General features: G+C 36.5%; 3 protein-coding genes across 3 annotated transcripts in view; 1 reads left to right on the top strand and 2 right to left on the bottom strand.

Annotated features, from left to right (window-relative positions):
• LOC103042302 (uncharacterized) overlaps positions 1-2,091 on the bottom strand; it is a 38,399-nt gene extending 36,308 nt beyond the window's left edge. Inside the window, exon 1 of the mRNA XM_007255742.3 lies at positions 275-2,091. Within this exon, the coding sequence (XP_007255804.3) occupies positions 275-325 (51 nt within the window). The 5' untranslated portion in view covers positions 326-2,091. The remainder of the gene's footprint in view (positions 1-274) is intronic.
• Positions 2,086-15,368, top strand: si:ch73-71d17.2 (RPA-related protein RADX). Its single transcript, XM_015607463.3, has 15 exons — positions 2,086-2,695; positions 3,753-3,904; positions 4,076-4,247; positions 4,405-4,513; positions 5,278-5,369; positions 5,481-5,606; positions 5,694-5,801; positions 7,441-7,614; positions 8,016-8,137; positions 9,067-9,140; positions 9,251-9,325; positions 9,416-9,465; positions 12,179-12,469; positions 14,035-14,187; positions 14,840-15,368. The coding sequence occupies exons 1-15, from the start codon at positions 2,092-2,094 to the stop codon at positions 14,962-14,964; spliced, it is 2,427 nt and encodes an 808-aa protein (XP_015462949.3). The 5' UTR covers positions 2,086-2,091; the 3' UTR covers positions 14,965-15,368.
• amdhd1 (amidohydrolase domain containing 1) lies at positions 15,312-24,299 on the bottom strand (the record flags this gene model as incomplete). Its single annotated transcript, XM_022662675.2, is given in 11 exon segments — positions 15,312-15,471; positions 15,770-15,930; positions 17,354-17,447; positions 17,562-17,686; positions 20,709-20,934; positions 21,652-21,929; positions 23,700-23,764; positions 23,848-23,954; positions 24,069-24,229; positions 24,232-24,278; positions 24,281-24,299. Coding segments are annotated over 11 exon segments (1,389 nt in total), but the record flags the coding sequence as incomplete, so codon positions are not given.
• Between the last annotated feature and the right edge of the window lie 26 nt (positions 24,300-24,325).

The raw sequence follows: 24,325 nt of genomic DNA, 5'->3' as shown, positions 1-24,325 counted from the left end.
AATTACACCCCTTTAAAGAGGATTGAACTTATTCTGTCATTCTAATTAGGACATATATTTTTAGCATCTTAACTATTAAATAAAACCTAAATAAATGAAAGTAGTCCTAGCTTACGACACAAATCAGCAAACATTATTATGATCATGTCCATATATTGTACATATATAAATTAATAACATGATAGGCCTAGTTCTTTGTATTCCTAGTATCCTAGTATTTTTCAATTGCTATCTAATTAATTAAGCTGAGTAAAAACACACTTTTGAAACTTACCTTTTTCTTCTTTTTTTTAGGTGTAATTCCATTTCTGTAAACAGTCCACATTGTAAAATTCCTGTTTCTTACGATAAAAGTTAAATACTCAGTATTAGTATCACACACTGAAGCACTCCAGCCATCAGAGAGAGAGCAGCTCAGCTCAGCTCAACTCAGCTCTCCAGCCTGCAGCTCAATGAGCTCCTCCTCCTCATCACTCATTTTCATTCACAGCCTTTCACAGCTTCACTATGGAAACAAAACTACACACGAACACCTACAAAACAGAACAGCCATGTAGTATTAAACAAATTAAGACAGGGAGACAAAAAACACACAATTTGCACAATGTTGTCTAATTTCTAACATTCTCTATAGGTCACACTGCTTATGTTTCAATAACTGTCATTTAACAGCCTCATAATTAAGAAAAACTCCCTCTGGGTCAAAAAACAAATCTTGTGACAACTTTTCAAAATTACAGAAATGTACTAATATCTAACAGTATGTTAGATGTACTAACAGTAGACTTCATAATTATATACTTCTATTGTATACTGTACTTTCAGAGTTGTGATAATGTTGTGAAAACCAATAGCCTGTAACAACACTGCCACAATGTGACAGTGTTTGCTGGGAATAACCTTATAGTAAATTATATTTAAATGTATATATTGATAACTAAAAGCTATAAAGTGACCGGAATCTTGTTGATGGTCAAATGATTAATTCTTACCAAAGACACATTCCTCCTATATTTATTTTATTTTATTTTTTTAACTAACTTTGTGTATTCATTTTGTAACTTGTGTATTATACCTGCTGCTGGATGTCTAGAATTTCCCCTCGGGATCAATAAAGTACCTACCTACCTACCTACCTACCTACCTACCTACCTAACTACCTACCTACCTACCTACCTACCTACCTACCTACCTACCTACCTACCTACCTACCTACCTATCTATCTATGTAGTGTGAAGCCAACTGACATTTAGGAAATCATTCAGGACCCATCACTTCAGAAACCCGCCAATTTCTGTCAATGTGTAAATAGCCTATGTTCAGAGCTGCTGGAGTTTCTGCAATGCTTTTAGAAAGCAGCAGTAGAGCCTAAAGTGTATGGCGTTAAAATGATTTTAAATGTTTTAGAATCAAAAGGTATAATCCATAACCAAGAAATTTACATTAGAAAAGTGAGGACAATTTTTGATATAAAAAAAATGTAAATCATGTTTGTAAATGGAATATTTAATATTGAATAGAGAGTATAATATTCCACTTGGTGTTTTACCTTCATAATAAATCTTTTTCTGTAAACTGTTTTTTTTTTTTTTTGTCTTGCTTTAAGTTTGAGAATTTTCTTGCATTTAGTTTTGACCCTGTTTTTACAGGTGGGTGGGGACTAGTCGGTCATTGGCGGCTAAAAATAAACCCCACCAGTATTTTAATTTTACCAATTTAACATTGATTATTTTACTTTAAAACTTAAATACCTACTATTAAATTTTAAGTCTTAAAAAGAAGAAAAAGTGTGATAAATCTAGGTTATAAAACATACTATTGCTGTAGTTAAGTTAATCTGATTTATTTTTTAACTAATTTTAATTATTAATTGAAATTATGAGGTATGACTACATGATATGCATTTTTAAAATACGTCCCAAAGTGAGAAAACAGGGTTGAGTTGACTATTTACTTTATACTGCTAAATATAAGTGAATAAAAATTCAAATAAAAAGTGTTCAGTCTTTTTTATCCCGCTCGTTTTCGCAGCTCCTACACTACAACTCCCGTCATGCTCTGCTTTATTGTTGTGATGAGAGCGGTTGAAAATGGCGGCGGCGTCGGGCGACTCTGGTTGCTGTTCTCTGGAGAGATGTGTGAACAGGCTGATAGCGGCTGGTTCTCCCTCAGTCAGGACTAAATCCCAGGCCGAGCCGCTGTACCTGCTCTCCCTGCAGCGCTACGGCCGGGACCCGGACTCCAGCCTGCTGTTTCCGGACAGCGTGTCCGTGTCCGAGAGCCTGTTCGACGCCATGGTGACGGAGGGTCACTGCAGACTGCGGGTCTCTCTGGACCCCAGCCTGAACAGACTGGTGCACAGGAACCAGCTGCGCTGCGGCAGCGCTCTGAGGAGCGTGGTGTTCTCAGGGGGAGGAGGAGGAGACCCTCGGACTGAGGGCAGGACCTTTCATATCTGCAGTCTGGAGGTGGACAGTGCGAGCGGGGGGGACGCAGCCCTCAGAGCGCTGTCCTCAGTGTCCGTTACCTCCTTGCCCTGGCTGGGCTCTGAACCCAGCCTGCTGCCCCTCAGAGCCCGCAGGAGCTCCTACCTCCCACTGTGGAACAACCACGACTTCACTGGGGAGGTGTGGAAGGACACGCCCCCCTGCGAGCACGGGGAAGATGAGTCTGAGGATGAGCAGCAGGTGGAAGGTAGATAAATACACTCCCTGAAAAACACTTTAGTTTAACATCACTGGAGAGCTTCTTCAGAGACAGGGTGCTTTACACTGTTTAAGTGTCATTACAGTGATTCAAATAAAGGTTTTGGAGCTCCTTTTTGCCTACAGTGGGCCTATAGTAGACCACAAGCTCCACTGACTTATAGAAGCATGTTGTACTTCTATAATTACAGACTCAATCTCTGCATACTTCATTATCCTCCTTTCACCCTGTTCTTCACTTGCCAGGATGACCACCACAGAGCAGTGACTGCACTGGCATAGTGGTGGTGTGTTAGCATGTGTTGTGCTGGAACAAGTGGATCAGAGACAGCAGTGCTGCTGGAGTTTTTAAACACTATGTCCAAACACTGTCCACACTGTTAGACACTCCTACCAAGCTGGTAGATATGCAGATATCAGATAAGTCAGGGACAGAATATAATTTGTTGCTGCAGAAAACAATAAAGGGACATATATGGAATTTTGAAGTAAACACAATCCCCTGACCTAAACCCAAAGGAGGTGGATGATTTGTGATGAGCTAGAACATAGTACCAAGGAAAAGCAGCAACTATTGTTCAGCACCTCCAGGAACTCTTTCAAGACTCTAAGAAAAATATTCTAGGTGACTCTACCTTATGAAGAAACTGAGAAAATACTAAGAGAATTAAATTCTGTCCTTAAAGCTAAATGTGCTACTTAGAAGAATCTAAAATATAAAACATACTTTTTGTTTACAAAATAATTCAGCATGTGTTCCTGTAGAACATTAATATAGTCTTTAGTGTTAAATTTACAATGTAAAACAGCAATACAAAAAAACACATTGAATGAGAAGAGATGTGGTCAAATAATTTTTGACTGGTACTTTGTAATTATACATACATAGATTGTGAATTATATTGCAACTTTGGTTCAGTATTTGTGTAACATACTTTCATATATCCTACTATTTTGTAATATAAAACAAATGTTTGTTTAGTTGTTTTCAAGCTTTTTTAAAGCTCTTTTAAAGCTTATTTAGATTTTTTTTTTCTTTTTCACAGACAGTCGGCCGGTAGTGTCTCTGGCAGCGCTGCGTCGACATTTCCTAAATGGCTCACGGCGTCCAAGAGGTTCTCTTTGTGTGCGGATTCTACACAAGTCCAGGCTCATGTATTATGGGAAAGCAGAGCAGAGTAGTGAATGTCCATATAAGGTAACCAAATTAATCTGTAAATATTAAATGTTAAATATAAATCAAATCAAAACTGACAACAAATGTATTCCACATTGTGCATTATGCAATATCCTACAGCCCTGATCAAGCTGTTCATGCAATTTAAATATTACCTGAAACACTCTCTCTCTCTCTCTTTCTTTCTCTCAGGCAGAGCTACAAGTCGCGGATGGCTCCTTAAGTGTATCAGTGGTGCTGTGGAACACTGTGTGTTTAGACTGGTACCGTTGCCTGCAACCTGGTCAAGTTTTGAGGCTAAGCCGCTATCGAGTCAAGGAGAGCTACGGCAGTCGTAGTGGACAAGACACAGAGCCAAACATTGGTACAGTCAAACTACAACTACACAAGCTATGGAACACTATCTGCACAGACAGACATCCCATATCCTATATCTAAGAATGTGAACTTTGCAGCTTGTTGTTGCACATTTTCTCATTTTGTGACATAAATTTTCAAATCTTTTTCTCTCATTTATTTAGAGATCAGTCTGAACTCAAGAAATCCAGCGGCCAAAATCTCCATTGTTCCAAAGCAGCACATTTCTTCAGAGTGGAGTTTACCAGACCTGCCTCATAACTTCCTCTGCGGGTAAACACATTACTTGTTTTTATAGAATTTTGATCTACACGTTTCACATAAAGTAGGGCTGCACAATATTGGAAAAATTTTACATAGCAAATGTTCTTTTTTCGACTATATATATCGCGATATTAAACAAATGCAGGGCCCATTCCGTCACCAGCCCCGTCACCAGCCCCGCCACCAGCCCCGCCCCCAACCTTGCGCTGTCTCACATACAGATCTGAGTCAGCGCTGAGCACTCAAAACCTGAGGAAAACAGCAAAACAACAGTAATCGGCCCTTTAACCAGGCATTTAAATGGCTTTTTAAAAGGTAAATAAGAGCATTTTTCTGGGATTAAAAGCGTGAATTCAGCTGTAACTGGAAATATCTGCGCAAAACTGTGCAGAACTGAAGTGCACAGCTTTCAACACGTGCGTTTACAAGCACGTGCCCAACCATGTGGATGGAGGCCATGTGGTAACCTCGTGTTTACTCCTGCCTATGTGCACATCGCAATGGCGATATATATCGTGCAGCCCTAACATAGAGCCAATCACAAATTTCAGTAGTAGCAATCAGAAACAAGAAATTTAAATGGTATAGATCCCCACTTTTGATTCTCTCTTACTCATATCATGCCTCTGTAAGACGTCTCCACTGTCTTTTGAAGCTTATACTCATATATCTGCTGTTGTAATTGTGAGTTAATTAAGTAATTTTTGCATGCAGCATATCTGTTATTTTATCTATCATTGTGTTCAGTTGTGTTTTGCATCTTATTTTTGCAGACAGGAGCTGCCAAATTGCCCCGATAGAGATATCTGTGATGTGATTGGTGTGGTTACTTTTGTGGGTCGACAGGAGCGCATCAGGAGGAAAGGTGAGACATAGATGCAGCACTTTCACACCCTATACCCCAGAATGTGGAAGCTGTTTCCGCTTGTTTGCAGCATTGTCATTATTAATACTGAAATGTTTATTTTATTACAAGATGGGCAGAGGACAGACTTTGAAGAGTATCGGTGGCTTCAATTGGAAGATGGGACATCGGAACAGCCAATCACAGTCAAGTTATTTTCTACGTCGCAGACGGATATACAGTCTCGAATCCAGCCAAGTAAGCTGTTTTTATCATTCTGTGGTGAGTGATTTGCATTCTTGTATTATTAAATGCACTATGAAGCATTTTTTCTTCTCCTTTCAGTGGCACTGGTTGTTTGTACTCGGCTCAAGCTATTAAGGAAAACAATTGGCACAACAACGTCTTTTGAATATCTGACCAACACTCTGCTTACCCAGGTGTACTGTACAGGTAATGCACACACAGACACAATGGATGGGACTATGGATGTCCTGATCACATTTTTTGACTCATAGTCTTTTGATTTTTTATAATCTTTTGATACAGAGTCCTGATCCAATCCTTAGTCAGTGCAGTAAAAAAAAAGAAAGAACACATACAAGTTGTCTTTTAAGTAAAAAAAAAAAAATATATATATATATTATTATTATTATTGAAACAGTGGTATCAAAAGTGCAAATTTTTATGTAACAAAAAATGGCACACAACAACAAGTCTTTGATTAATCATAATTCAAAATCACATTTCATTTTTTAAAATGCTGCAATTTCCCTATATATTTAGGAGGGAGATAGTAATACTAGTGTTGTATGGTTTAGGCCTCTCAAAATAGACTCTATTACTGTAGTTGTAATGCTTTTTTTAGTTTAGGATATTTAAATTTTTTAATGAGAATTTAAATAAGAGTTTTAATGGTGGACATAACACTTGTGTATCCACATATATATTTCTTTTTTTTCTTCCTTTTTTTCTTTTGGAAAGAAAAACGTGTGTGTGTGTGTGTGTGTGTGAGAGAGCGCCCGACAGCCTTTATCATGAAGTAACAACGTAATGTTTCTTAATTGATAATCAGTGATCTGGATCTTTTTCACCTGATTCTGATCCTTTAAAAATTGAGTGATTGGCCCTGAATTCCGATCAGGTGATCAGATCAGGGACATTCCTAGATGGGACCTGTTATTTTGTATATACAGATGCTCAGATTGCTGACATAGTTGTGCACACATAGATGCACACAAAGCTTGTCTAGCTACTGAAAATAAGTTCTTTTCAATAGAACAGATAAATATAAAGGGCTAGAGGGGTAAAAAGTACCCATCATTGAGCTGTGGAGCAGTGAAACTGTGTTCTCTGAAGTGATTGCGCTCCATCCAGTACATTGGAGATGTTTTATAGAGTTGGGCATACAACATCCTAACCTCACTAAGCTCTTGTTGCTGAATTCAGTCAATGTTCCACCTACCAAATTCACTATGTACAAAGTTTGGCATAAACGATTGTTGTTTTAGATTAAATAGTTTAAATGAGGTCTGTAAATGTTTAACATTTACAGAATATATTGTTAATACAGTTATTCTCTACAAAATAGCTTAGAAAAATTACATAAAATTATACATTATACATAATATAATGAAATCAACTGATAAGAATCATTTTATGTCAACTTTTCAGCCTCATTAATGAATCACCATGATTTAAACCATTTTAAATATGAGGCCATAAGTTATTTGCATAGTTTGCATTGCATAGTTTCCGCAGTCAACTAAATGAGTTAATTGCATTAATTATAATAACTAAACACATAAAAAAAAAGTTGTTCACTAAATCAGTCTGATCAGTCTGTTGATCTGATCTACTTTTGCAAGCTTTGATTTAAGATGTGATTGATATTTAGTTAATTTTGTTTGCAAAACTAAACATTTTTAGGTCAAGCTTGTTGATTGGTTTCTTGGATGAATAGTTGGGTCTTTGTTTTTCTCTATTTTGTTTTGAACAGCAGCAGCAGCAAATAAAAAAAGTTTTGCACTAATGCATGAACCAGCAGCTGCATAGTTGCATTAATGAAGTGTGTCTGGCTTTCGACCCTCAGGTACCGGATCCCACCCTGTCATGCCTTACAGAGGCCTCCGACCAATCAGGCAGTTCCTGCAGTGGCTAAAACAGGTGGATGAGGCCAGCATACTTGACAGGGCTGTGATGGGAGGATATTTTAGCTACCCACCCATTTCTGTTTCCCTGCAAAGCTTCATGAACAACAGAGAAGGTAAACAAAAATCTCACTTATCTGATAGTAACTAACCTCTCCAGTTCTCAGGAAAATCTAACTAGTTTACATTTTGAACTTTTAACTTGCCTGAACCATGAAATCAGCATATCAGCATTCTGCAGCTTAGAATAGATGCTGCATGTGACAGAACCGGTTTTAATCATGCTGCTTTTCACTTGTTTTGAAACACTACCAGTGGTCATGTTGCTGGATCACATGGTGACAAAAACAACAAACAAACTTGCTGAGACACAGATTGGAATGGAATATGAAAATGTTTTACAGATCAGTGTTTGCTGCTCCCTTGTGGTAAATAATGGAACTTGTAGCACGCTATATAAGTATGAATGGCCATTTATGTTGTGGGTTCTGCTTTTGGATGCATTGTCTGTGTTCAGGTGATGCTGGTTTGATCAGTGGGAGAGAAATGAAGCTGCAGTGTGACCGACTTCACTACAGAGAGAGACGACGCTTCGCTATTCAGTGCACCATCACTGCAGCCTGCTACCACAACAGAGAGGTACACACACACACACACATTGTAAAGCAAGGCAAGTTTATTTATACAGCACCTTTTATACAAAATTTTCATTCAAAGTGCTTTACAAATTAGAAAACACAAAAAGAAGTCCAATTAAAAACATGTAAAAGAATAGCAATAAAAATAGAAATAATAAAAAAAAAGAATAAAGTGTGAACAAACATGATTCAAACATAATTAAAACAATATATTTAAAAGAAAGAAAAATATTAAAATGAGTTTAAATAAAAGTGCCGTTACAGAACAAAAGTGTGGCCTATTAAATCCAACTTACGTTTATTTGTAATCTTCTTCTTCTTCTTTTTCTTATTATTTTATTCGCAAAGTTTAATAAAGTGGGTGCGATAAAAGTTTGCAGAATTGTCAGATTATACCTGATTAGGTTGCTTTTGCTTTTTGGAGCGATACCTCAAACATTTTTTGTACAGAGGACGTTTTTCAGCTCAGATTTTTCCATAGGAATCCATTCAAAAGTGTTCGCAGATATTTGTCAAAAATTTCAAACAGCTCTAAAGGTCACAGGTTTTTTTTTTAGCTAGAACCACAAAATTCCATGATACCTTAGGGTTTTGATTAGCAACAGCCTAGCAACCAATTGGCAACAGCTTAGCAACTACTTGGAATACATAAGCAACTGTCTAGCAACACCTTACTAACTTAGAGCAAGATAAATACTTTTAAATACACTTGATTTAAGAAGAAACAGTAAATGATCAGGCTTCCTAATATTTTTGTCTGTAAAGTGTATGATATGCTGTAAGATGGGTCAGGCAGCCTTGGGCCCAGTTAAAAGTAGAATCTGCTTGCACACAGATAAATAAGGTAGCACAAATGATTCAGTCCAGTATTAAATATCAATTTTATGATATGATGAATCTTTCTTTTTTCTTTTTCATTCTCTCTCTCAGGACTCTGGGAGGATACGATATTCAGACCCACCGTCTGCTCAGCTCAGCCCAAGGGTGCCAAGACAAAGAGAGGGGTGTGTTTATATGTGTGTCAATTTGTGCATTCTTGTGAGCTAATAATAATTAAGTGTAATTTAATGTATATTATATTAACTTCATATTTGCTGTATTCTTTATGTTGCAGTTCTGACATTTTTAAAACTCCAGCAAAGAGGAAATTGCTCTTCACCACTGGCACTCCCGGCAGCGCCAGGAAAAGGTAACGTGTGCTTTAGAGAGAATGAAGGTAAATGCCGGCTACTTTATAGGGCTGCTGTCAGTGTTAAACAGTATGTGTCTCTTTTGTCAGATTGGCCCCACCTATTCCACAGTCATCAACAGACGTGGATGCAGAGAACGGTGAGTGAACTGTGAGTTGTCTATTAAGTGAGTTTCTTAGTGTTCTATATGGTCAATTAACACTGACAGCTAATTAATTGTGTGTCCTTGTACTTTAGAAAGAGCAGAGAACTTATTTACTCAAAACACAAACTTTTAAAAGACACCATTGGGCAGTTTGCTGTATTTGATCAGTGTTTGCAGAGCACTTTTATGTCAGTACGTAGCAAATAACGTAGAGCCGCAGTTAACAACTATTTTGACAACTATAATTGATTAATCTGATTATTTTTTCGATTAATCATTTATTAATCGGATAAAAAAGGGGATTTTTTTCTTTTACTATACTTTATTTTATAATTATCATTATTTAATAACACATTAACAATGTACAGTAAATATACACTTGGCTGTGATTCTCAAACACTTCCATGCAACGTCAGAATCAGAAAGAACCTTGGAAAAAAATGCTAGAATTGTTGCCACATGTGGAACGGAAAATCACTAAATGCTTGTCACTAACACAGGCATGTCAAACATACGGCCCGCGGGCCGGACCAGGCATAAATTTCTGAGTATGTCAAAAAAAGAAGCGAGTTTCTAGCTCATTTCTATCAAAAGTTGTGATTTTTTTTAAATGAATACAAATTAAATGCTCTCTCCGGTCGCTAGAGGGCAGTAAATGTCCCGCATGCAGCACAGACACGACAATCTTGCTTCACCACAGCAGCAAGTAGACTGCAGGAATGCAGTGAGAGAGAGAGAGAGAGAGAGAGAGAGAGAGAGAGAGAGAGAGAGAGAGAGAGAGAAAAAAAGTGTGATGACACGAAATTTGTTTGCACTCATGAATACAGATCATTAAAAATAAGATTCATCTGGTTTCATATTAAAGACAGTTAATATTGTGCAGTATGTTCTCAGCTTCAGTAGGCCCAGCCTAGTAGTTTGATCTGATGTAGTCTAATCTTATTGCCCATGCACTGCTATAACTTTTATTTTGTATTTCTTTTTTTTATTTATTTCAAAGCAGTATGACAATTAAGGTGAAAATATTTTTTTTCATAGCTCCCACTTGAGTTTGTTGATGTGGTGAGTTGGTTCAGGTGTAAAACTGCATTCACTCAACTGTTAAAATAAACCAGCTGTTAACACATTCACCGCCAAACATGAAAATAATTTTTTTCCATTGTTTTATGAATAAATGTGTTGTGCTTAGAAAAGATCCCTTTTCATCCATGATTATAATATGTAGGGTAGGCTAAAAATGTAGGCTGAATAATAAAGCATAGTACTGAAAAACAAAGCTAAATATTTGGAGTTGACATTCTTTTACTGATCCGGCCCACCTGAGAACAGAAAGTCTGGATCCGGCCCCAGAGCCAAACTGAGTTTGACATGCCTGCACTAACATAAGCTTGACTAAAACAACAGCTTGTTTTGGAACTGCTGGTCAAGCTTCCACATTTAAGGTGGAATTTAAGGTAGAAGTAAAAAAAAAATGCTAATGCTTGTTCACGAAATGAGTGAGACATAAATTTAAGAGAATGACACACATCTTGTTTAACTACTCCAGCGGGCTCTGGGAACATTGAGTGAGGAAAAAATATATCAATAATTTACTGCAAACTTACCATGAATTTCTTTTACCCACTGCTCCAACACATATCCAGCTTATTTGTGTTTTACTTCTTTTGTTTGGCTTAATGCCCCACATTAGGGGGAAGCAACTGTATTTATGTGTGTATAACGTAGACTCAACTAATTGGTTATTAAATTAGTTGCCATCTATTTTTAGTAATCAATTTTAATCAATCTAATCAATTAGTTGTTGCAACCCTAAAGTAATGTGCGAGTGTGCAGAACATTCTAAAAGGAAGAGGAAGTTTTCATTAATTTTGCCATGTTTTTCATCACTGAATATATAAATTAAACTAACTGTATTTTGTTTTTTAAATGCAATTACAGAACTACAATTTCGAAATATGTTTATTGAACACTGGCCATTTTTATTTTCCCAGCAGACATAGCAAAACAGCACAATATAGTTACCTCAGAAATGCAATTTCAGTCCACAATAGTGAAATTTTAATCATAAATTTACTTCATCTGTTCTACTCTAGTTACATATTTACTTCAGCAGTGCCATTCTTATCACGTATTTACCTCAACAGGGCTACTCTAGCAACGTGTAACTTTAAACATTACAGAGAAGGCAGCCAGTCTTTAGGTAAACAAGTAAATGTTAAAGCCGTACAGCTCATATCTTTTAGCTGAAAAACAGCCAGTTTGTGAAGAGATATTGTAAGTGATGAATGCTTTATTTCATTTAAGTTGTGCAAGTAGAGCCTAAAAATGAACTTGCCAACTCCCTGACAACTCACTGTCTTTCTGCTGACTCTGTACACAACACTGTTGATGTTGCTGGGGGAGGGTATTGGGAGGAGTGTGAATCAGCTACTGCTGCTGAAAATATATTAAGAGTAATATAAAGTTAGAGGAAACAATCCAGTATGCTTTCACATAAACCAGTCATTGTTCTGTATAAATTATTCGCCTTTTTAACTTTTTTTCGCCTAAGCACGGAAAGAGCTTCTAAGATAATTTCGGTTGCCAAATTTGCGCATTCCTTGTAAAGATTCCTTAACAAAATTAAAGATTCTTTACACTCGCACATCTCTGTTGCAAAAGTAGTGGAATTTGGAGCTTTGTGCTGAGTTTCTCTTTCTTTCTTCAGAGTTTTCTCTGTTTGATGGAGCTATGGAGTTTCTGGTTGGAGAGGATGATGACGAAGATGAAGATGAGGCTTTCCACATTGCACCCACCAGCCCTATGTCTTCCCACCTTGGCATACCCAGTGTCGCCATGGAGACATTACCACGGAGCTTCTGTTACGAACGCAGACATGTCCAGGCGGCTGCCATGGGAATGCAGACCAACAGCTTCCATAAACTCCTCCCACAAAGAGAGCTGGAGACATTTAGCCCTGCCTCCTGCTATACCGGCTACTTCACATTAACAATGAGAGGTATGGAACTAATTAACAAACACTTGCATAAAGTTACTGATTGGAAATACAAATGTTCCTACTTGAAAATTGTATTCAAACCAATATAAAAATTAATCAGTCAACTTTTATTTCACTCTGGAATACATTGAGGGTGACCCTCATTTAAAATGCTGCCGAGCATTTACAGTATAAAAGGGATTAAAACCATTTAAAAAGAAAGTACTTAATAATAAAATATTTAAAAAATTATACATAAAAGAAATACAAATTTTAAAACAACATTTAATATAGATTAATAAAATATATATGTAAAAAGAGAAAAATAGGAACTTCTAAAAAGACCATAAAAAAATCGACACACAAAAAGTAAAATGATAAGCAATAATAAAATGATTAATAATAAACTAAGAACATAGAAATCAAAATAAACATAAGAATAAAAAAACTAATAAAAAAACTAATTAGATAAATAAAAATAAATAAAACAAATAAAAAATTAAAATATTTAAAACAATTACAGGCTTTCTGATGGTACTATAAAATAAATGTTACCTTTCCAGCAACAATTCACCAAATATGCGGTGAAGCAATATTTTAAATGTTAAAAATGTTTGAATCTGATATTAATTTAACTTTTAAATTAATTTCTTGTACTGTTTGAACAAAGTGGACATTAAGCGCACTTCTGAGAAACAAGAATATGAAGTTTATGATTTAAAAAAATATTTTATCAACTTTATTTTAAATGTTATTTTTTCGTAAATAGTGTGTAAATATATTACACCACTATAATAGTAGCACATTTTTATTCTGAGCCTAGTATAGTAGTGTGTGTTTGTGGTACATATGTGCTGCAGCTTATAGTTTTTGTGGCATGGTACACACTTATTTGCGATGCCAGATTACTAGTACTTTAACCCAGTCTGCACAAGATGCCGTGCTTAACACAAAATTTATTGTCTTCTTTCCTTTACAACTCAACAATGTTTCAACACAACAGCAAAAATATTACTAGCTATATGGCTAAAAAGAGCTAAAATGAAATCCTTGCATTTGAAAAAAAAAGCAGCATCCACACTCTCCAGTGTGGATCCATGATTAATTCATTAAGGAAGACGCTCAGTAATAAACTCTCCTTTAAAGTTTATTTTAAAAAATGTGTGACTTCTTTTTCTTTTTTTATTCCATTACTTTCTGAAGTTGTTTGGTTTTAGTGTCGATATTGAGATATTTAGGCAGGTATCATATCAGAAGTCATAATTTAGGTATTGCGATAACAATACTGCCTAATATTGCAGGAATTAAAATTGTCGCAGCGCTGTAACTTCCTGAAAGGTTAACAATATTTTATTATTGAAGTATTTTATAAATTTTAGTCTACCATATTCAGTCTAAATTGTATTGGAATTTTTTTTAGCTTTACACTAAGTGAATATTAGAATCCAAATATTAGATCAAGACACCGCAGAATTAAGGAATTCTTCAGGACCACATGCATGGTTTATATTAGATATCTAGTGCACACACATTCATATCTTGCTGATTTATTACTAATGTATATGCATGTGTCTGTTTGTGTGTAGCTCTGTCAGATGGAGTTATGTTGGATGTCCTCTTCTTCCCTGCAACCCCTGGGAACCTCCACTGGAGGCCACTCCCAGTGACACATGACAACACCTGGGAATCTGTCCTATCACATGGTGGCTTCTCACCACATGCTCCACCCCCGACTCCAGGTAACATCAAAAAAACGCATTAATGATTATCATGATAATACAGCTCTGACAAAAAATAAGAGACCACTTAAAAATGATGAGTTTCTTTTATTTTACCAAATTGAAAACCTCTGGAATATAATCAAGAGAAAGATGGATGATCACAAGCCATCAAACCAAACTGAACTGCTTGAATTTTTGCACCAGGAGTGGCATAAAGTTATCCAAAAGCAGTGCGTAAGACTGGTGGAGGAGAACATGCCAAGATGCATGAAAACTATGATTAAAAACCAGGGTTATTCCACCAAATATTAAAACTTAATGATATTAAATATTAAAACTTTATGAATATGAACATTCTTTGCATTATTTGAGGTCTGAAAAAAGGTCTGCATCTTTTTTGTTATTTCAGCCATTTCTCATTTCTTGCAAATAAATGATCAATATTTAATAATATTTCTATTGAAATTTGGGAGAAATCTTGTCTGTAGTTTATAGAATAAAACAGCAATGTTCATATTACTCAAACATACACCTATACAAAGCAAAATCAGAGAAACTGATTCAGAAACTGAAGTGATCTCTTAATTTTTCCCAGAGCTGTACTGATACACAACATGTTTGGTCATTCAGTTTGAAAAAACTGGTATATCTTTTTTTCCTCTTTCCACAGTTGACTTGATTGCCACAGCAACACAGCTGACCAATCAGAGACTCGTGTGCATTTTAGATGCATGTGCACTGGGCGAAGACAAAGTGGAACTGGTTTTAAACCGTGCCTTTCCTTTACGAAGCTGACTGTCCTCTACAAAAAAGTAGATATCCAGATTTTCAGTAGTTAATTTATAAAAAAAAATATATAATCTAACTACCCCAAATTCTGGCTATGTATACGCTATATTTAAACAGCTTAGTTGAGGGAACATCTTGTTGTATATATGTAACATAAATGATTTATTATTTGTTTTGTATTGAATATTTTGAACGCATTTTCCAGCTTGCAAATGCTTTTAAAGATGGTATGTTGGACCCATTAAAGCCATCTAATGAAGGACTTTCAGTTTGGACAACTCTAAACACCTGTATTTTTAACAATTGTTTTAGAAAAGTATTTATATTATTTATGTCAGAGATAAACAGTGCTGTAGATTGCTTCATAAAGTCTGTTTATTTTTTTAAATAAATCATTGTTTGTACAGTTAGACACCCAAAACTTTGTCATTCTCATAAACGATGTTGCCTTTGATGATGACTGATCTGATCAGCTCCTGGTGACTTCCAAACTGATAGATAAGATGCTCCCATCTGCAAAAAGTGAACACAAGGATGAGTAGGAGTGATGAGTTTCTGTAATCCACGCTTTAATCCTAATTAATCACCATACTATGGGTTTTAAAAAACCATATGATCATCTCTCTTAATCCTAATCCAGTATTATAGATAATCCTTATCATTATCTTAATTCTAATAATAGGCTTTAAAGGACAGATCAGTCCCCCCTAACCTTTCATTTGAATGTATTTTAAATTTTAAGACAGTTATTCTGGTGATTCACTTTACAATCAATTGTTTGGGCTTTATCTCTGTGCTTGTGTGTGTTTACCTTGGTGCATTGATTATGAGCAGATCTCCTTGTTTGCCGGGCTCCACTGATCCGTGTGTGTGTGAGCAATTAAGAGCATAGGCTGCGTTTATGGTGGCGGCTGCCAGAGCTTCAGGCATGGACATTTTCAGAGTCACACAGGCCAAGTGCATCACCATAGGCTAGTAAAGAGTGGTATGTTAAACACGGCACAATGTAGCACATCTAAATCTGGTTTACAGCCCAGCACAGTATGTTGGGTTAACTGCTTAGGCACTGATATTAAGTGTAGTTATTAAATAATCAGGAATGTATGACTATAAAATCATGAAATCACTTTGGTATGTCTAAATTTTTTGCATATAAATACAGCTCTGGAAAAAATTAAGAGACCACTTCAGTTTCTGAATCAATCTCTCTGATTTTGCTATTTATAGGTTTATGTTTGAGTAACATTGTTGTTTTATTCTATAAACCACGGACAATTCTCCCAAATTCCAAATAAAAATATTGTCCTTTAGAGCATTTATTTGCAGAAAATGAGAAATGGCTGAAATAACAAAAAAGAGGCAGAGCTTTTAGACCCCAAATCATACAAAGAAAACAAGTTCATAATCATAAAGAGTTTAGAAATCAATATTTGGTGGAATAACCCTGTTTTTTTAATCAAATTTTTTATGCATCTTGCATGTTCTCCTCCACCAGTCTTACACACTTCTTTTGGATAACTTTATGCCACTCCTGGTGCAAAACAGTCAAGCAGTTCAGCTTGGTTTGATGGCTTGTGATCATCTATCTTCCTCTTGATTATATTCCAGAGGTTTTAAATTTGGTAAAATCAAAGAAACTCATCATTTTTATATGGTCTCTTATTTTTTCCAGAGCTGTATATATACATATACAATCATTTTTAAAAGGACATCCTATTTAATAAGTTCTTTATTAAGAAATATAGATATGTGAATATTAAATCTTCTTTCAAACACTATATATAAAAGTAATTTCCTTTGCAAAAACAAAATAATTTTGACTATTATGTATCAAATGCCAGTTCATACTGAGGGAAACATAAGGACACCTTGTGCTCTGGTATTTCTCCCTGAAATAACCACAAAGACGCATTTCCTCTAAATGTCTGTCAGTTTCTGATACTGATAAGAAGTTTTTCCCTGTCCTCCATGCATCATTCTTTCAGCTGTGTGATGTTTGATGGGTTTGATAGAATCAAGATCTGAGCTTTCCATTTCAAAACTTCTTTTCCTGTATTTTTTTAGTAATTTCTTGGTGGATTTAATGTCTGTTTTTGGATCATTGTCATGTTGCATGATTCGTCTTCTCTTCAGCTACAGTTTTTATACAATTGTGTTGTTTTAATCCAAATGGTTAAAATCGTATCAGGATACAATCCAGATACTGTTTACATGAAATGACCAGTTATAAACGGGGTCTGATACAATGGGGAAATGTAGACCCCAAACAAAGACATTTCAACCTCTATGCTTCACCGTTGGTATGAGTGCTCAAATGCTGTTTAAATGAGTTTAAACGCATAACGCGTGTGTGTGTGTGTGTGTGTGTGTGTGTGTGTATGTGTATATTAATTACCATTGAACAGCAGTAAGCATTAGGATTGAAGTCACTCCCCAGTGAAACTATAACTCCAGCATCCAGCATGTCTCTGGCACGAGGACATGGAAGCCTGTTCAGATGATAGAAATGTTCATTTCTGCTCATTCATTTTAGTTTTTTTTTATAAGTTTGCAGTTAAATGCAGTAAAGATGCCACACATGCAAAAACAACACAATGATTTACCTGAGAATATAGGCAGTAGTGGGTAGAAGGACAGCTGATGTCTGGGAAGCAGCCATGGCAGCAATGCCCTCATCAGTCACCTCCTCCAGATGGCTTATGGCTAAAGCACCAAGCTCCGCCCCAAGCTGAGATTAGGAAGAATAGTGTAAGTTAGTAACTCAAGTAAGTAAATTTACCATGGAGATGGATCACATTTGGAGCTGTACTTGGTCGATTGGAGATGTTATTTACTAATTATTTGTTTAGCAAATACAATAAACGCTACTGGCTACTGCCTCAAGATATAAGTTGCATTTTCATCTAAACTGCATGGCTTGCCAGTTTTTTGGGCATTAAATGCTGCAATTGCACACAAATGCGCATATGTATTCATGTGAATAGTCAGTCAACCTCTTATACTTCAATAGTGTTTTCATGAATAATGCGTTTTCATTATTCAGGAGTTTTTCATTATTTTAACAAAAGATTAATACTACAGTCATCAAAACTATGAAGAAAAACGTGTGGAACTAAGGTGTTCAACAAACCAATATATATATATATATATATATATATATATATATATATATTAGGGGTGTCACGATCTCGATATTTTATCGAAATCGAATCGAAATGAGGTCATGGTCTCGAGTATCGAAGTCAAAAAGAGGATCGACGATCCCTCCCGCGCGCGCTACGCAAATGGCGCGGTGTTCTGTCGAATTCTGCTACCTTGTCGAACCGTGCTGCCCCAATGAATATTTAACTGTAAAAATACAAAAGAAGCACTATTTTAGGGCATGTACCCAGTGATATTCCAGTAGATGTACGTTATTAGATTTGGAGTGCATAATTCATTGTACCATGGCAAAGTTATAGTAAATATAGCTCATTACAAACTGCTTTTGTATTTATTTATGATAATAAGTGTAATTTTTAGTTTCCATTTACACTTCTGTGCAATGATAGTGCGTCCAGGTTGTTTAATGCACATAACGCCCCCTAAACCAGATTAATTATACATAAAACACGAGAAAGAATTAAATTGTGTAGGTCGGCGCATGCGCAGTACCTTTGGGAAGCATGTATCGATGGGTAGGAAAATTCGACAGAACAGCGGCACCAACACAGCGCATCCTATTCATTTAAATAGAGAGCCGCTGCATGAGCGCAGCCCCGCCCTCAGTTCTGCTGTGTGAGAGACAGCTGCCTTTCAACCACGGAGGAGAAACTGAAAACGGATTTATAGAAATATAGACAGGGCTCTCAAGTTCTGAGTGTCGGCGGGAGTGTGATCACTGTTTTTTATCTGTCCAACGGGGGAGGGGGGGCGGGGGTTGGGCGCGCAGGTTTTGTATCTGTATCTGACGGAGGGGTGGGTGCGCGCAGGTGAGAGCGTGTGAACTCGCTGAAATGCGTGTGTCAGTGTGAGAACACTGACTATAGATCACAGTGAGGTGGATTAAAAATCTTAAACTTATAATTGACTACACCTGTTGCTTTCCATTTAATTAAAAAAACATCTTTCTCTCAGATAAAGTAAACACAAGCGTGTTTCTGACTAAAATAAAAGCTTTTCAGGAGAGATATAAGTTATGTGTAAATATTTATAAGACAATACCTGACAAAATCTGTTTTAATGACGTTAATAAACATCACTGTGACAGCGCTAGTCACAGTTTCACCACATCACTTATCTAACCAGCCTGTACTGATTTCTGCCCCCCAATAATGCTTTCAATAACCTCTAATAGCCTTTAATAGTCTTCAGTAGCCTTTAAAAGACTTACCTGGCGGCCGTGGTGTGTCCACTAAACTCCGTAGTTATAAACATCCTGAGGTTAGCAGCGTGCTAACTGACCTGTTTATAATGTAATCCGAGCAGTGACTCCGTGTCGGCTGTTCTAACCTGCTGCTGTTAGCTGCTTGGGCTGAAAGATGAACTGTAGTGAGCTGTATTATCCGGTTAGTGGGGTTAAAACCTTTATTTGTTTACAGAAACAGTAAAAACGGACTGGCTGAGCTCTGTAGCCCGTGGCTGGGCTCTACTGAAGTAGTGACTGAGTGAAGAGAGCGGGGCTTGTGCTGCTGCAGCTCCGACTAGTGGTTAGATGAAGAACTGCAGCTTCATGTAAGTGAGCAGTTTCACCAGCCATCCACACACAGCTCTGATAAACTGCTTGTTTTAATAGTGCACACTGTTGCTACCAAAATAAGTCACTAGATGGCATTACCATATATATCTTAATAAATAATAATAATAATATTTATAATATTTATAATAATAATAATAAATATATTATTTAAATTTTATGAGGCATAAAATAATAACAAGAAAAAAAAACAAGAAAATCGAGAATCGAATCGAATCGTGACCCTCAAATCGAAAATGAAATCGAATCGAGGATTTAGAGAATCGTGACACCCCTAATATATATATATATATATATATATATATATATATATATATATATATATATATATATATATATATATATATTTTTTTTTTTTTTTTTTCTAATTAGCACCTCTTGTTTAGCTGATGGCTTTGGACATCTCTGCATTTTCTCAGTCAGATTTATGAGGTAGTCACTTAAAATAGCTTTCAGTTAACAGCTGTGCTGAACCTAACTTAAAGTTAATTTCTTGATTTTTTTTGCCCAGTTGTCAGTTGTAAAGTTGTGAAGAGGTAGAGTTGGTATACAGTGAATAGCTCTATTTGAGTAATGTAAAAACTACTTAACTAATTAAATAAAAAAATACTTTACAAAAAGGACAGACAATCTAAAAAAAAATAAATTTTGACTGTTTAACACTTTTTTTCATAGTCTGGATGACTTCAGTATTTATTTACAACATGGGGGAAAAAAACATTAAATGAAAAGGTGTATCCAAACTTTTGACTGGCGCTGTATTTATGTATTTATTGACTATTAATGCACTTTTTCTGATTAATTGAAATCATAACGGACATCCACAATTGACTATGACAGCCCAGTCACATTAAAGTCAGTGTTTTGAAAAATGTGTTCTGATCTTGGAGAATATTAAAACACAAAGCACAATGCTGATTCCTTTGCCCAGGCATTCCTACTAGGTTTTAGAGTAATGAACTAACAGTGATGTATTTTAGCTCTCTATTAGATATAGAAACTTCATTCTTGTCACCTGTGCAGAGTTCATAGGATGAAGTTCATCTCCGTGAAAGTTGATGTTGAGGCCCATGTCTTTACCAGCCTGCAGAATTCGACGTGTAGAGTTGAGGTCGAAAACTCCTTTTTCACAGAACACATCAATGTTGTCCACCTGAAGGCTGCCTGCAGAAATGTGCTTCTGTATCGCAGGGAGCTGCACAGCTAGAATGTCCTCAGTAGCTTGCTCCATAGTTTTTCCTCTGAACACAAAAAGGAGAGAAGGGTAAGTGATGTAGTGGCTGAACCCACCTGGGCTCCCTTCAGTTTTCTTTTTTACACATCTGTACAACCTCAAAAAAACTCGGTTACTTGTTAATAACATAACCCAGCTATGTATTTGAAGCTATAGCATTTTTTAAAATTATTATTTACTATGTTCTTTAAAGTACTATGTTTTCACCGTCATGCAAAAATAATATGAATTATGTAAATCTTGCACTTGCATATTATCAAATGTTCATGATGACAGGACTAATAGAAATGCTCCAAAATGACTTTACATTGCTATCCATTGAAAGTAAAAAAAACAAAACAATTTTTTGTGTGATCTATAGCACTAAAACCTTTTAAGCCACCATTAGGTCAAAATATGATCAGGCTGTGTCTTTACAACAGTTAAAAAAAGAATATGGCCCACAAAATGGGTATTATTAGTATTCTAATAGCTTCTGCTGATTCACATCAATGCCACTGTGTGTCCTTGTTCCCCTACTCCAGTCTTAATGTGCTAAATCTCTATTATATAGTCAATTTTTAAGGATTGGTACAATGACAGACTACCGATTGCCTCATTAGAGGCCTATTAGCAGGTGTTGAAGAGATGCAGAAAATCAAGTTTAGGTTGAAAAACACGATAGTATTCTTTTATTTAATGTGCAGTGTGTATGAAAAAGAGACTAGTGTTAAGTGTGTTTAACCTGGGCACAGCATGCGCTCCACAGTATGTTGAAGATATCCCAATAGGCGAGCTCTTCCGTGCAGAATCTATAACACTCAGCATTTTCAGCTCTGTCTCGAGCTCCAGTCCGTATCCGCTCTTACACTCCACCAGTGTTGTGCCAGCTCTCAGCATACGCTCCAAACGACCCTTTAACCCCTGCAGTAGAGTTTCTGAATCCGCTGCATGTGTGTGTCTCACTGTGAAGTGAATGCCTCCTCCTGCCTCATGCACCTCCATGTACGTGGCTCCAGCAAGCTGCAAACAAATGCACACATCATTAAAGACTGACCTCCTTGTTAATGGGGCACTGCCATAGGATATAGACACTTTTTCCCCATTTACACCTGCTTGCTTCATGCGTTTTGATGATCCATATTTTTTTCTGGTGTAAACAGTGTAATCTCACCTGTCTTGCCAATTGAGACTGAAACCCAAAATGTCTTGTTGGACAGAGTATGCAAACCTGCCCATTGCACTGCAATTTTTACTGGTGTTTCAGTTGTCCAGTGTGTCTTGAGACAGATGTGGCTAAAATCTGATCCGGATACAGTCCAGATACTTCTCACACAAAGTGTTCAGGTGTAAATGGGTTCAGTGTGGTGATGGGTAAATTTTTTCATTATAAAGTGCTCATTTTACCCCTGTCCAGGAAACTGGCCCTAAATATAGGGCCCATTTTTCTTGTGCACAAAAGTACTGGAACATGTGACTGTCAGGTATGATACATAAATTATTCAAACAATAAACAGCATTCAGTTTCAGATTTAGGTTTTATCTGTGCAGACTGTGCATTTATAGTTATTGCACAAATACTGTCCATAGTCAGATGTTTGGAATGTCCTGAAGAAGAAAGTCGTCACTGGTGTACTAAATAACAGATGTTGAACAGGTAGACCAAGGAAAACCACAGCAGTTGATGACAGAAACATTGTGAGTGATGTAAAGAAAAACCCTAAAACAACTGTTAGTGACATCCGCAACAACCAACAGAGGGCAGTAGTGAAGTTATCACAATCTACTGTTCCCAGAAGACTTCATAATCAAAAGCACAGAGGCTTCACCGGACAATAAAAAACACTATTAACAAGGTGGATAGGAAGGTCAGGCTGGAATTGACCAAGAGGTACATAGACACCCCTATGGACTTATCATGGACTGGTGAGACAAAGATGAACCTTTACCAATGTCATGGACAGGCTAAAGTTGTGAGAAAGAACGGATCTGCTCATGATCTTAAGCATACCAGCTCATCTATGAAACACAGTGGAGGTAGTGTCATGATTCTGGGATGGGGTTTGAGGTAGTTTTGAGGAGTTTATTATGTTTAGTAGAAGTTTAATGGTTAACTTTACCTAGCACTCAGTGCTATGTCTTTAACTAAGGCTGCATTTCTAAAAACATGTCCTTTAAGTTTTAGAGCTGTAAAATTGACTGGGGGAAGGCAGGTAGCATTCTCTGCTGCAGTGCTGTTAGCCAATCAGAGGTGATATATTTGCATGAACGAATGTTCATTAGTTCATTAGTTTTTTTCAGAGACCAGTAATTCAGTGATCTAAAGCAGGGCTAAATAGAAACACCTGAGCACACAAAAACGGCTCACATGGCATTCATTCATACTAGAGACGACAACTAGATATTTTAAAATGAAATTAAAAAACGATAGAACGAGACCTTTAAGGAAAGATAAAACCAAACTGATTGAGAGATTCTTCATCATGCAGCAACATCTTTTAATGTCAACCCAAATGTTTTCAGTCTACAGCAGAAATAAAAAGATCGGCCTCACTATTCCAATAATTTTGGAGGGGACTGTGTGCTTTATTGCAATCCTTGCCCCTTAATAGGCTTTTAATAAAGCAAATAAAGTAATCTATGCAAAATTAGATTAAAAACAGTACTCGACTAGCAGCCCTTTAGAACCTCTATATTGTAATAAAAAAAAAACAGATGAATGTATCCTGATTTAATTTTTTTTTTATTCAGCTTTAGGATCTTTTAAGAATGTTTGAACATTTTAAATTCTACCTTCATTGCAAACTCATGCACTCTGTCTCCAGCCCAAACCGGATGAGTGTGCGCATCCACCAAACCTAACAAATAAAAAATTGAAGTGTTAAGATGTTACATTTTGAATATCTAATCAAGAGAATATAAAACGATAGTAATTACTTACCAGGCAGAACACACATCCCAGTAGCATCTAAAACCTTATCAAACACAGCTCTTCTGAACTGAGACTCAATAGAGTCTGCTGGGCCCACAGCTTTTATTAGTCCATCACTGCACACATACACAACATTTACCTTTATAAAGCAACTCAAACTTGTAGCATAACTAACATTTACATTCACTCAGACCTTTTAAATACTGTAAGAAAAGATAAAAATTACTTACTGTCCGATTACTACACTCCCATTCTCAATAACTGCCAAGTTCTGCATCCCATCTTTGGTCAGAAATTTTTCACCATTTTTACTCACTAAAACTACCTGTTTAGCACCCTTCACTAGAAGCTTGAAGCTTGACATTTTCAGTATGTGTTCGTTGAAACCTGAACAAGGATAGATCCCAGACGAAAAGACAGGTAAATATTTAGCAAAGGCCGAAATCAGGCTTCTGGGCAAAGGTCAATCATGGGAGGCTCCCACAGG

This window comes from Astyanax mexicanus, chromosome 8 (assembly GCF_023375975.1).
Source record: "Astyanax mexicanus isolate ESR-SI-001 chromosome 8, AstMex3_surface, whole genome shotgun sequence".
NCBI classification, from domain to species: domain Eukaryota; kingdom Metazoa; phylum Chordata; class Actinopteri; order Characiformes; family Acestrorhamphidae; genus Astyanax; species Astyanax mexicanus.
This window is presented reverse-complemented; position numbering and strand designations above follow the sequence as displayed.

Excerpts from the sequence above, each read along its gene's own strand:
- si:ch73-71d17.2 (XM_015607463.3), top strand. The coding sequence starts at position 2,092 with ATGGCGGCGGCGTCGGGCGACTCTGGTTGCTGTTCTCTGGAGAGATGT. Across the intron at positions 2,696-3,752 it reads GGATGAGCAGCAGGTGGAAG|ACAGTCGGCCGGTAGTGTCT; the intron begins GTAGATAAATAC and ends TCTTTTTCACAG. Across the intron at positions 5,370-5,480 it reads GGAGCGCATCAGGAGGAAAG|ATGGGCAGAGGACAGACTTT; the intron begins GTGAGACATAGA and ends TTTTATTACAAG.